This window comes from Macaca fascicularis, chromosome 11 (genome assembly GCF_037993035.2).
Source record: "Macaca fascicularis isolate 582-1 chromosome 11, T2T-MFA8v1.1".
In the NCBI taxonomy this organism is placed as follows: Eukaryota; Metazoa; Chordata; class Mammalia; order Primates; family Cercopithecidae; genus Macaca; species Macaca fascicularis.
In genome coordinates, this window is record NC_088385.1 from 136,020,885 (window position 1) to 136,033,650 (window position 12,766).

Consider the following 12,766-nt stretch of genomic DNA (forward strand, 5'->3'; position numbering starts at 1 on the left):
TCGTGCCACTGCACTCCAGCCTGGGCTACACAGCGAGATTCCATTTCCAAAAAAAAAAAGAAAGTTTGGAAAGTACTGAAGAAGCCAGGGAAAAGCAAATTACCTAATTTTTTTGTACTTTATGTGTACTTTAACCATGACTAGCTTTTTGGTAGGTGATCTTTAAATTACTTTTATTTGTATGATTGTGACTATATTTTCATTGTTATTATTATTTTTGAAAATTTGGGCTGAATGACACGTACTATATATATATATACGTATATATATGTATGTGTGTGTGTGTGTGTGTGTATATATATATATATATAAATTTTTTTGAGACAGAGTCTTGCTCTGTCGCCAGACTGGAGTGCAGTGGCGCGATCTTGGCTCACTGCAACCCCTGCCTCCCGGGTTCAAGCGATCCCCCTGCGTCAGCCTCCTGAATAGCTGGGATTACAGGCGTGCACCACCACACCCAGCTACATTTTTTATCATTTTAAGGTTCCAAACATGGTTTGAATGACTGCATAGAATTCTATCATAAATTCTGTAACTGATTCTTTGAGATTGGGCCTTTTATATCTTTATTAGACACAACACCACAGGGAACAACCTGTTTCTGTCTTTGTGTAGTTGTCTGATTTTATATTTAGATTGAATTCATAGAGGTAGAATTGCAAGGTCTAACGATATGAACATGTGAATATATTGATGCAGTTTCTCAAATTTCTCTTCAGAAAGAATATTTGCATTTTAATTCACCAAGTGGGTGTATGTTTTCATTTTCTCACCTTTGTCAACATTGGGCATTTTTGTTTTTAAAACTGCCGATCTTATATGTGATGCAATTCTTTCCTATTGTTCTAATTAGATCTATTTTGTTGTTAGAGAAATTTTACTTTTCCTCACATTTTATGGTCCCTTGTATTTGCTCTCATGTGAATGTCGCGTTTTTCCCATCCCTTTTTTTCCCTGGGATGTTTGGCTTCCTTGTTAATTTTGAAGAGCTCCCAACTAAGGATAGTATCCTTCTTTTCTCCATGTCAATTGCACACATTTCTTCCACATTAATTTGTGGTATTTCAGCAGTCTTTTAATTTTAATATAATCAAAGCTTTTTTATCTTTAGAATTAATTTCATAACTTTTTTCTTTCTCCTTTTCATACCCTGCCTGTGGTATCTAATAATGTCATAGCTTTTAATGCTCAGAAAACCTTTCCCAGGCTGAGGCCAGTTGCTTGGTCACTTGTATCATTCCAGACTCCTCTTGTCGTCTTACCTTTTTTTTACTTAGCTTCTGAACCACCTTTTTAGATATGTGATATAAGGTAGGAAAATAACTTTTTCCATGTACTGAACCATTTCTCTGGCTTTGTGCTATGTCAAATTTTTTTTTTTTTTTTTTTTGAGACGGAGTCTGGCTCTGTTGCCCAGGCTGGAGTGCAGTGGCGCGATCTCGGCTCAATGCAAGCTCTGGCTCCCAGGTTCACGCAATCCTCCTGCCTCAGCCTCCTGAGTAGCTGGGACTACAGGCACCCGACACCACGCCCGGCTAGTTTTTTGTATTTTTAGTAGAGACAGGGTTTCACTGTGTTAGCCAGGATGGTCTCAGTCTCCTGACCTTGTGATCCACCTGCCTCGGCCTCCCAAAGTGCTGGGATTACAGGCGTGAGCCACTGCGCCCAGCCTATGCTATGTCAAATTCTTAAATGTATTTGAGTCTGTTTCTGGCCTTGTATTTGGTTTTGATCTTTCTATCTTTTCTTCACTGCCAACACTGTTTTAATTATTATATTTTTAATATATTTTGATATCTGTTAATACAAGTCTCATCTTTGAATTCTTCTTCTTCTTCCTCCTCGTCCTCCTCCTTCTTCTTCCTTCTTCCTTTCTTCTTTCTTCTTCCTCTGTCACCCAAGCTGGAGTGCAGTGGTGCAATCATGGCTCACTGCAGCCTTGACATCCCAGGCTCAAGTGATCCTCCTGCCTCAACCTCCCAAGTAGCTGGGACTACAGTGTGCTCAACCATGCCTGGCTAATTATAAAAACTTCTTTCTAGAGATGGGGGTCTCCCTGTGTTGCCCAGGCTGGTCTTGAATACCTGGGCTCAAGTGATCTTCCTGCCTCAGCCTCCCAAAGTATTGGGATTACAAGTGTGAGGCACTGTGCCTGGCCTGAATTCTTCTTTATCAAAATATTCTGATTGTTTGTCACCCAATTATATGTATAGGTAAACTTTAAAATTATTTTGTCGAATTTCAATGGAAGTTCACTTGTGGATTTTGTCTGAATTACTGATTTTGTCATGGAATTTGGTAACGATGAACGTTTCGGTAGTATTGGAGCTTCCCATCTAAGAATGGGTTCCACATTTCCATGGAAAAGTATCTGTTAATACTCCTGCTCTTCATGGCAAACATAAAGTTAATAAATAGATTACCTTTATATTCTTAGTTTTGAGGGCCCTTGTGCATTTCCTGAAGAAGCAATGGAAAGGAGGGAGATGATAACATTGCGCACCCATGTGCACTCAGTAAATTGTAATTGTGTCCCCATAGTCTTCCCTTGGCAGAGTTAGTGGAGTGGACAGGCTGCCCTTGAATGTTCAGGGTGGATTAACCAAGCAAGTTCCTTGCTTCTCTCCTGCATCTTGATTTCTTGCTTTTGATTTTATCCCTGCCTCTCTGAACTTGCGTGGAAGGAAGAGAAAGAAACAGGAAGTTTTAAGCTTCGTTTGCTTTACTTCTTGCATATACAACTTTTTTTGATGTGAGTTGAGATTAAACCTAATGGCCAATGACCACAAGTAATAAAGATTGATTGCATTTTAAATTTAGTGTCTTACCTTGTCTCTCATAATTTGTTCCAAAGAGCTGTTTCATAGTTCTTTTAATTGAATTCTGGCCTAATTGTTTCTATTATTTTTGTTCATTTACTAGATTTGCTGTCGCTTTCACAGAGTCAATGAAGGAAATGGCACAAGCGCAGTGGGTATGTGTTTATCTGGTGTTGTTATTTTGGTTGTGCTGATGAAATTGCAGAATTGGAGAACTGAAAGGCAGCCTTACTGAGACGATAGTGTTCCCATGGATGGTGCCTGTTGTGGCCACAATAGTGTGTTGTTTCCCATAGATTGATTTTGTGTGTGTAGATGCACCTAAAACGTCCCTGATATTTTTTGATGTTGTTATTGAACGACAAAAATAGCCCAGTAATGTGTTGTCTGTGTTTCTTTGTTGTTGTTGTTTTGGTTTGGTTTTTTTGTTTTTGAGATGGAGTCTCGCTCTGTCACCCAGGCTGGAATGCAATGGCACGACCTCAGCTCACTGCAACCTCCACCTCCCGGGTTTAAGCAACTCTCCTGCCTCAGCCTCCTGAGTAGCTGGGATTACAGGTGCGCACCACCACGCCCAGCTAAGTTTTTTGTATTTTTAGTAGAGATGGGGTTTCACCACGTTGGTCAGGCTGGTCTCGAACTACTGACCTCAAATGATCTGCCCGGCTCAGCCTCCCAAAGTGCTGGGATCACAGGCGTGAGCCACCGAACCTGGCCCTGTTTTCTTCTGTGTTCTCAGATCGGGTGATTTATCAGCTGCAGCATAAATGTTGCGGCAACCTTGTATACATGAGAGTAACCATCGCTTAGGTGACAGAGGTAGTTTCCTGGGTTGGACCGTTTATTAGAAGAGCTTTAAACAGACAAGAGTTTGTAGATCCATAAGTTAATTCATTTATTGACTTTTTATTCATGATGACTCAGAGGGCAGGTATATGAGCTGGTGGGAGCCTAACTGAATTCTCAGTAAGGAGCTATGTGAACACACCGTACAGCTGGTGCCTGCAAAACTAAAGAAAAAAGCCAAAGGTCAGGTTCCCTTTGGTGGGCGAGGTTGCTGTCTCTGGCGGTGGGAACTGCACTGAGGCTGCTCCACCAGTGCTCTTAGCGCTTGTGCTGTGCCAGTTCATCCACTGTGCACTGTGTGGATGCCCTGATCATTTGCAGGCTGTGCCCTTTCTTTATAGAATTGCAGTTTGCAAAATGGTGGTACTTGGGAACTACTGCATTGGGACAAGGGCAGAACCCAGTCATCTGTGGTCTCTTCCGAAAGCTCAGGATGCTAGACATCTGTGAATGTGAAGTTGCACATGCCCCGACTGTGCATAGTCTTACTCTTTATGTCAGACTTTTCCCAGGCAGAGCATAGAGATTGTATTTCCTAGTGCAATTTAATGACTTGTCAATCTCAGTATTAGAAAACCCAACAGGCATCCTGGTTTCCAGTTTTATTGTAGTACTTTTTTTTTTTTTTTTTTTGAGATAGAGTCTCATGCTGTCACCCAGGCTAGAGTGCAACGGTGCTATCTCAGTTCACTGCAACCTCTGCCCCCCCGGTCCAAGCGATTCTCCTGCCTCAGCCTCCTGAGTGACTGGGACGACAGGCATGCACCACCACATCAGGCTAATTTTTGTATTTTTAGTAGAGACACGGTTTCACCATGTAGGCCAGGCTAGTCTCAAATGCCTGACCTCAAGTGATCCACCCACCTCAGCCTCCCAAAGTGTTGGGGCTACAGGCGTGAGCCACTGCACCCGGCCTACCTGTTGGACTATCTGTCTGGCTTCTTAAGGTAGTTTTCAAACCAGTGGTTACCAAAATGGGGTCCCTGGACCTCTGAGGTTCCCCGGGACTCTTTCAAGGCCTCCACCAAGTCAAGCCTTTTCTAAATAATAATGCGAAGCCTTTTCTTTTGGCTTTTCTCATGGTGTAAAACGCCATGATGAGTAAAAGTGCTGCTGCCTTAATACTAATAAAGGCAGGAGGCCCATCTGTGCTAATATTCACTGATTAGTCACCGCCACCCACTTAAGCCAATTTCACTTAAAAATGTCCTTGATGAAAAAATACAAATTATTAGCTTTTCAAATATTAACCTTTGAATACATGTCGTTCTTGTTTTTTTTTAGTAGAGGCGGGGTTTTGCCTTCTTGGCCAGGCTGGTCTTGAACTCCTGACCTCAAGTGATCTGCCCTCCTCGGCCTCCCAAAGTGCTGGGATTACAGGTGTGAGCCACCGCACCTGACCTTTTCTCTCTCCTTTTTTTTTTTTTTTTTTCCTGAGATGGAGTCTTGTTCTGTTGCCCAGGCCAGAGTGCAGTGGTGTGATCTCGGCTCACTGCAACCTCCACCTCCCGGGTTCAAGTTATCCTCCTGCCTCAGCCTCCCGAGTAGCTGGGATTACAGGTGCCCACCGCCACGCCTAGCTAATCTTTGTATTTTTAGTAGAGATGGGATTTCACCATGTTGGCCAGGCTGGTTTTGCACTCCTGACCTTGTGATCTGCCTGTCTTGGCTTCCCAAAGTGCTGGGATTACAGGTGTGAGCCACCGTGCCCAGTCCCTCTTTTTTTTTTTCTTGTTAAGAGACAGGCTCTCACTCTGTTACCCAGGCTGGAGTACAATGGTGCAATCACGGCTTACTGGAGCCTCGAACACCTGGGCTCAAGCCATCCTTCCACCTCGGCCTCCCAAAATGCTGAGATGACAGGCATGAGCCACTGTATGTGGCCAAATTTGAATTTTCAAGTAAAGATTAGAATTTTGGAAAGCCAGCATGAGGTTGTTGGTTTCCCAATATCTGAAGGCTTTCCTGACGAGATCGGTGGTTATACTAACAAATGTGACTTTTTTGGATGTTGTATAATGAAATGTTTAAACATTTGAAAGATCTACATGACTCCGTGAGCCAGTATGTTTTAAATGACCGATATGTGACCTATAGAATCAGGTATAGGTGAAAGATCAGTTCAAAGTACCAGGTAGACTAATGGACTTTGATATAACTGAGTATAAAAGTTCCCTAATGCAGCTAAACTTTAAGAAATTGCCACTTGTTGAGTTTGGGTCCAGCGTCCAAGAATAATGCCTACAGTGATGTGAAAGGCTATCAAAATACTCTTTCTTTTCCTACTACCTGTCTGCAAGATGTAGAATGTTCTTTATAAACCTCAACTGAAACAACATGTTGCAACAAATTAAATGAAACAGCAAACATGGGAACCCAACTGTGTTGGTTAAGACAGATATTAAAGAAATAATTGCCAGGCGTGATGGCTCACACCTGTAATCCCAGCACTTTGGGAGGCTGAGGTGGGTAGATCACCTGAGGTCAAGAGTTCAAGACCAGCCTGGCCAGCATGACGAAACCCTTTCTCTACTGAAAACACAGAAAATTACCTGGGCATGGTGATGTGCACCTGTAGTCCCAGCTACTCAGGAGGTTGAGGCAAGAGAATTGCTTGAACCCAGGAGGCCGAGGTTGAAGTGAGCAGAGATGGTGCCACTGCAAGACTCTGTCTCATAAAATAAATAAATAAATAAATAAATAAATATTTTACCTGTGGAAGCATGCTCCTTCTCCATGAATTCACTGCCCTTTTCTCTAACTTGTCAGCCTTCAATGTCATCCTCCACCACAAATCCTTCCTTGACCCTCCAGAATTGGCATAGATGAGTTCCCTTCCTCTGTCAGTTACCGTTTGCTACTTAACAAACCAGTTGCCTTAAACACACAGGGTGGCCTCACTTCCATGCCTGGACTTTAGCTGGGATGGTGGGGACCCCTGAGGCCTGTCTCCACGGGGTCTGTCATCATCTTTTAGGCTCAGAAGGAGGAGGGAACAGGCCCCAACCCACAAGCACATTCCAGGCCTCTGCCTGTGATAGGCTTGCCTCCTTCCCATTGACCAAAGCAACTCAACGGGTGGAGATACGGTCCCTACCTCCTAAAGAGAGGGTCTTTAATGCTGCCTCACTAAAAGGGTGCGGATGCAGGGTGGGGAAGAATTGATGGCCTCTGTTACCATCTGCCACACTTCCTGTTTGTCTCTAATGAGTGTAACCAGTTTTATTTCCTTCACTGTGCTTCTCAAGCGGTGAGCTTCTTGAGGAAGGGACATGATATAGTCACTTGTGCATCCCTGGAGAAGAGTATACTGTCTCATGCCCAGTGAATATCCATTAAATTGATTGATTAGGAATGACTCCTCCTTTAGAACCTTTTTATTTATTTATTATTTATTTATTTTTGAGATGGAATCTTGCTCTTTCACCCAGGGTGAAGTGCAGTGGTGCAATCTCAGCTCACTGCAACCTCCGCCTCCCGAGTTCAAGCTATTCTCCTGGTTCAGACTCTCAAGTAGCTGGGATTACAGGTGTGCACCACCATTCCTGACTAATTTTTTTTTTTGTATTTTTAGTAGATATGGGGTTTCACCATCTTGGCCAGGCTGGTCTCGAACTCCTAACCTTGTGATCCACCCATCTTGGCCTCCCAAAATGCTGGGATTAGAGGCATGAACCATCGCGCTCAGGCAGAACTTTTTTTTTTTTTTTGAGATGGAGTCTTGCTCTGTTGCCCAGGCTGGAGTGCAGTGGCGCAGTCTAGGCTCACTGCAACCTTCCCCTCCCAGGTTCAAGCGATTCTCCTGCCTCAGCCTCCTGAGTAGCTGGGATTACAGGCGCCTGCCATCCTGCCCAGCTAATTTTTGTATTTTTATTAGAGACCGGGTTTCACCATGTTGGCCAGGGTGGTCTCAAATCCCTGACATCGTGATCCACCTGCCTTGGCCTCCCAAAGTGCTGGGATTACAGGCATGAGACACCGCACCTGGCCAGAACTTTTTATTAAAGAAATTTTCAGGCATACATAAAAGTAGAAAGAATAGTAGAGTGAGCCCTTAGGTGCCCACCACCCAGTTTACTATTCCTTGATTCTTACTTACTCTACTTCCTCCTAAATACACACACACACTTATACTCACCTACACACACACATACAATGTTTTCTAGAATAATTTGAAAAATCACAAGTATCATGCCATTTCACCTATAATTAGATGCCATTTTACCTGTAAATGTACTTCAATAAAGACTTTTTTTAAAAAACATAAACACTATGGTACAGGTAACTTTTATATTGGCAGACCATAGTCAGTAAGGAAGAAATAAAGAGGGGTTTAAGAGTATTCATACAACCTAACGTTTTTATCAGTACAGTTTGGAAGAAATCATGGAAAAGAGTTTGGATGGGGAAAAGGAGAGGAATTGAATCATTTAGTTCCAGATGTATTGAATTAGAGACAAATATTGGACTCAGAGGGGAATAGAGCTGAGAATGTAGGACTGTCCTCAGAGGAGGGCACAATTAGGGACACGGACGTGTGAGTCACTGGTGTCCAGGTGATGGTTAAAGCATGGAAACAGTCTTTTTTTTTTTTTTTTTTTTTTTTGAGACAGAGTCTTACTCCAGGCTGGAGTGCAGTAGCTGATCTTGGCTCACTGCAACCTCTGCCTCCGGGGTTTAAGCAATTCTCCTGCCTCAGCCTCCCAAGTAGCTGGGATTATAGGTGCTTGGTGGACCACCACACCCAGCTAACTTTTTTATTTTGAATAGAGATGGGGTTTCACCATGTTGGCCAGGCTGGTCTTGAACTCCCGACCTCAGGTGATCCACTCGCCTTGGTCTCCCAAAGTTCTGGGATTACAGGTGACTGCCACCACGCCCGGCTAATTTTTGTATTTTTAATAGAGACTGGGTTTCACCATGTTGGCCAGGCTGGTCTCTAACTCCTGACCTCAAGTGATCTGCCCACCTCGGCCTCCCAAAATGCTGGAATTACAGGCATGAGCCACTGCGCCTGGCCCATTTCCCACCCTAAACAAACACTCTGCTGTCAGGTATCACACCACTGACGCTGCTTCCCCGAAGGTAAGGGGGCAGATCATGCCTCTCTTTGGTCAAGGTCAAATTTCCTAGTACACACTCACTATATTCCAAAACATTATCTCAACATGTCATCAATATGAAAGTTACTAGTGACATATTTTACCTTTTTTTTGTATGAAGTCTTTGAAATCTGGAGTGTATTTTATACTCACAGCACATCTTAATTCAAACCGGCTGCTTTACAGGTGCCCTGGATCAGCCGCCTGTGGCGGGGCTGTTGTGTGCTCAGGGCAGCTCTGTCTCAGGATTTCTGAAACACTTCCTCACACGGTATCTGATCGTGGAGGACACATGAACAGACATGTGCCAAATGAGGGTTCATTTGTAACCCGTGAGTGAACTTCAGCCCCCAGGGGTGCTCTTACAGAAACACTGTCTTGGGAGCTACCTGTCTCTGACTGACCCTTCACAAATTAGTTTGATTGGATTTCAATAAAGATGGTTTTATCTCTTTTAATTTGAAATGCCTTTGTTTATGCTCAGGTCATTATTTTTTAGTGTGTTTATATCAGCCTTAATTTGACATTGTACCTACTTTGTAAAATATACAATCCTAGTGGGCTCCTCACCAGGTCAGCATGCTACACTGTTAATGCCTAGCGCATGTGATCAACGTAGGTCATGGTTTGGGATATGGCATTACTGTGTTGGTTTGTGATATTATAATGTATCTTTTAAGTGTTTTTTTTTTTCCTTTATTAAAGGGGTCTCACTCTGTTGCCCAGGCTGGATGGAGTACAGGGGCATGATCATGGCTCACTGCAGCCCCAAACTCGTGGGCTCAAACGATCCTCTCCCCTCAGCCTCCTGAGTAGCTGGGACTACAGGCCCATGCCACCACACCTGGCTGAAATTTTTACTTTTTTTTTTTTTTTTTTTTTTTGTAGAGATGAGGTCTCACTGTGTTGCCCAGGCTGCTTTTGAACTCCTGGCCTCAAGTAATTCTCCTGCTTCAGCCTCCTAAAATGCTAGGATTACAGGCGTGAGCCTCTGTGCTGGCCAGTTTCTGATATAATATTGATTTGACATTTTTAAGAATTTGATTCACTTCACATTTCTGATCCTGAGATATATGCTGTGGAAAGTTTGAAAATATCTTATGTAGGATTTTGATTTCTTGCTACAATATGTAATAGATATTCAGGATGCAAACTTGAGTACTTCTAGTTCTAATCCACATTTAGAGTGCTTTGTCTAAATTCATCAGCATTTCACCAGAAAATGTAAAAATTTCACCAAAAAGAACAAAACACCCACAAACAAATTAAACGTACATCTTAATGGAAGCTTCTACCAGGAGAAGCAATGATTATGGTTTAATATGTCTCCATTGGGTTCAAAACCCCTCATGTCTGTTTTCATACTCTTTTCCTAATAAGCATTCTTCTAAGAGGACATGTAATCTAAACTCAAATATTTATTTATGAGCTATATTTTTAAAATCCTGTTTAAGTAAATATTGCTTGAAGCAGTTATCAAATTCAACAACAACAACAAAAAGCACAGTGCCATTCATAATGGCCCATCAATATGCTTTGCAAGGATGGAGCTAAGTTTTCAGGTGTTATCTTTAGAGTGAGGTTTTTCTTTTTTTTTTTTTTTTTTCTTTCTTTTTTTTTTTTTTTTCTGGAAACTTTGAGTTACCACCTTCTGGGGCCTAATTTATCTACTTTGCCTTGGCACTTGTTGGAAGTTGTTGTATTAGGCAATACCTAAAGTGTAATTTTACTTTGTGTACATTGACTCATCAAAATTCTTTTGGAAATTAAAATATAGAAGGCAAGACAGATCTCATTGGCTGTCACACGTGCAGTTCCTGTACAGGTGAGCTCCACAAGTCAGCGCAGATGTTAGTGCTGGCCTAATCAGAATGAGCTGCGTGTCGACTTATCCCTGAAGTCTGCAGTAGAAGCATGTTGTCTTCTGAGCTACTTATTACTTCTCTCTCTTCCCGCATGGCCCATTGCTTTGTGTCTGATTACCTCGGAAAGTCATCTTGGTAGCAGCTGAAACTACACAGCCCACACCTTTCATTAGAGTTTCCACCCTCCTGGAAACATAAAAACGCACTGAGCACATGGGCTTCGCCTCTAGAATTCCTCGTTTCTGTGCCAGCCCTCTCACCTCTGCAGGAGAAGCTCCAGGCATTGATCATGTCCCAGGAAGCTAATCCTTTTTAATAGCTTCTATGAAGCTGAGCCTTCATTGGAGATTTCTGGATGGAACTGTAAATGTTCTTTACGTCTGTGTGGGGTTTTTTTGTTTCCCGCCACGTGAGATCCCTGGGAATTGAGAAGTTTTAAAGGAACTTAAAAGTATGAAAAACGCATCCATTCCAGACCATAGATCTTGAGTTTACTTTTTCCATGACCCGGGGCTCAAATGTGTGGTACCATCACAAGAATTGTTTCTAATTCATTAAATTGCCAAGGCAGAGCATGGTAGGGGAATCTTCTGAATAAAACGAACAATCCTTCTGAGTTGTTTACTCCATACATTTAATTGTTTTAAAAAATGAAAATCTTCTCTGGAAATTTCCTGTTGGTGTTCCTGTTTCTTGAGTCGCCCCACTAGATTGGGTGCCACACTCTCATCCTTTGATTTTGTGAAGGGTCACGGGTTGTTCTTTTAAATTTATTTAACTATTTATTTTTTTTAGACGAGTGTTGCTCTGTCTTCCACGCTGGAGTGCAGTGGCGCGATCTCAGCTCACTGCAGCCTCGGAAAGTCCTGGGATTCGCGGTGTGAGTCCCTGCGCCTGGCTGGATTTTGTTAATTTCATCTCTATGCCTGCTCGTGTTGGACCTGACAGAATCCTATCCCAGTCTAGTTTTAACATTTGTTTCTCATCTCACCCATGTATATTCTTTTTTTTTTGGAAACATTGTTTTACCCAAGGGAAGACTGGCAGTTCAGCTAGGTGCTACTGGGCTCTGTATGGTGGCTGGTGTTTCTGTGGGACAGGGAGGACAACAGGAAGGAAAATAAACACAATAAGTCCAAGCGTCATTCCACTGGGTTTCGATACTGGCTTTGCAGCCAGTCTTCCATTTCTGACCTGTGCCATCCATCTGTGATGAAGCAGGACACCAGCGCATCTTCCTCATGTTCCAGAATCCCAACTCTTGAAAACCTCTTTCTTTTTTTTTTTTTTGAGACGGAGTCTCGCTCTGTCGCCCAGGCTGGAGTGCAGTGGCGCTATCTCGGCTCACTGCAAGCTCCGCCTCCCGGGTTCCCGCCATTCTCCTGCCTCAGCCTCCCGAGTAGCTGGGACTACAGGCGCTGCCACCTCGCCTGGCTAGTTTTTTGTATTTTTTAGTAGAGACGGGGTTTCACCGTGTTAGCCAGGATGGTCTCCATCTCCTGACCTCGTGATCCGCCCGTCTCGGCCTCCCAAAGTGCTGGGATTACAGGCTTGAGCCACCGCGCCCGGCCGAAAACCTCTCTCTTTGTTGTTAAAATGTTGTGAAGTGTTAGTGCCTGGACATTTTTTTTTCTAGGAAAAATGATTACTTCCTAGTAAAAAAAGAAAAGAAACGGAAAATCGTTCTTTATCTGGTTCCATTGCAGGAGTTCAGTGGCAAGGTTGAATCTCCCCACACACACCTCCCCTTCCTTTTGAATATTTTTTCTTTTTTTATGCACGATAACAGATTTCTAAGGGAAAAGAGTAGAGGGAGGAAAAAAGACACCGTGACCTTGAAAAGTGTCCAGTTTCTATGTGTTTTGTGGCATAAATCTATTTTGTAACTTTATGTGTATGGGCCATCATGTCTTTTAAGCGATTTGTAATCGTTTTAGAAGTAGTTTTAACAAAGCCACAATCTGCAGTTGTATTATAATTTCAGAACAAAAACTATTATTTTTGCCATCTGTAGAGCATAAAATTGTGCCTATATTTCAAAAATAATCTATTGCGGTTTCCATTTGCAGAAAGTTTAATTTTAGAAGGTGAATCTCTGGCTTATATGTAGTCAAAGAATGGGAAGTTCTTT

The 12,766-nt window shown here is 42.7% G+C and overlaps 1 protein-coding gene across 42 annotated transcripts in view; it reads left to right on the forward strand.

Annotated features, from left to right (window-relative positions):
* GLT1D1 (glycosyltransferase 1 domain containing 1) overlaps positions 1-12,766 on the forward strand; it is a 150,821-nt gene that overhangs the window by 65,862 nt on the left and 72,193 nt on the right. For 22 of the 42 annotated variants that reach the window (XM_074008405.1, XM_065525039.1, XM_074008403.1 and 19 more), the window contains one exon: positions 2,926-2,977. In XM_074008405.1, the coding sequence (XP_073864506.1) occupies positions 2,926-2,977 (52 nt within the window). Of the gene's footprint in view, positions 1-2,925; positions 2,978-3,282; positions 3,381-10,547; positions 10,596-12,766 lie in introns of all 42 variants that reach the window. The other 20 variants (XM_074008393.1, XM_074008402.1, XM_065525042.1 and 17 more) reach the window with 2 other exon arrangements.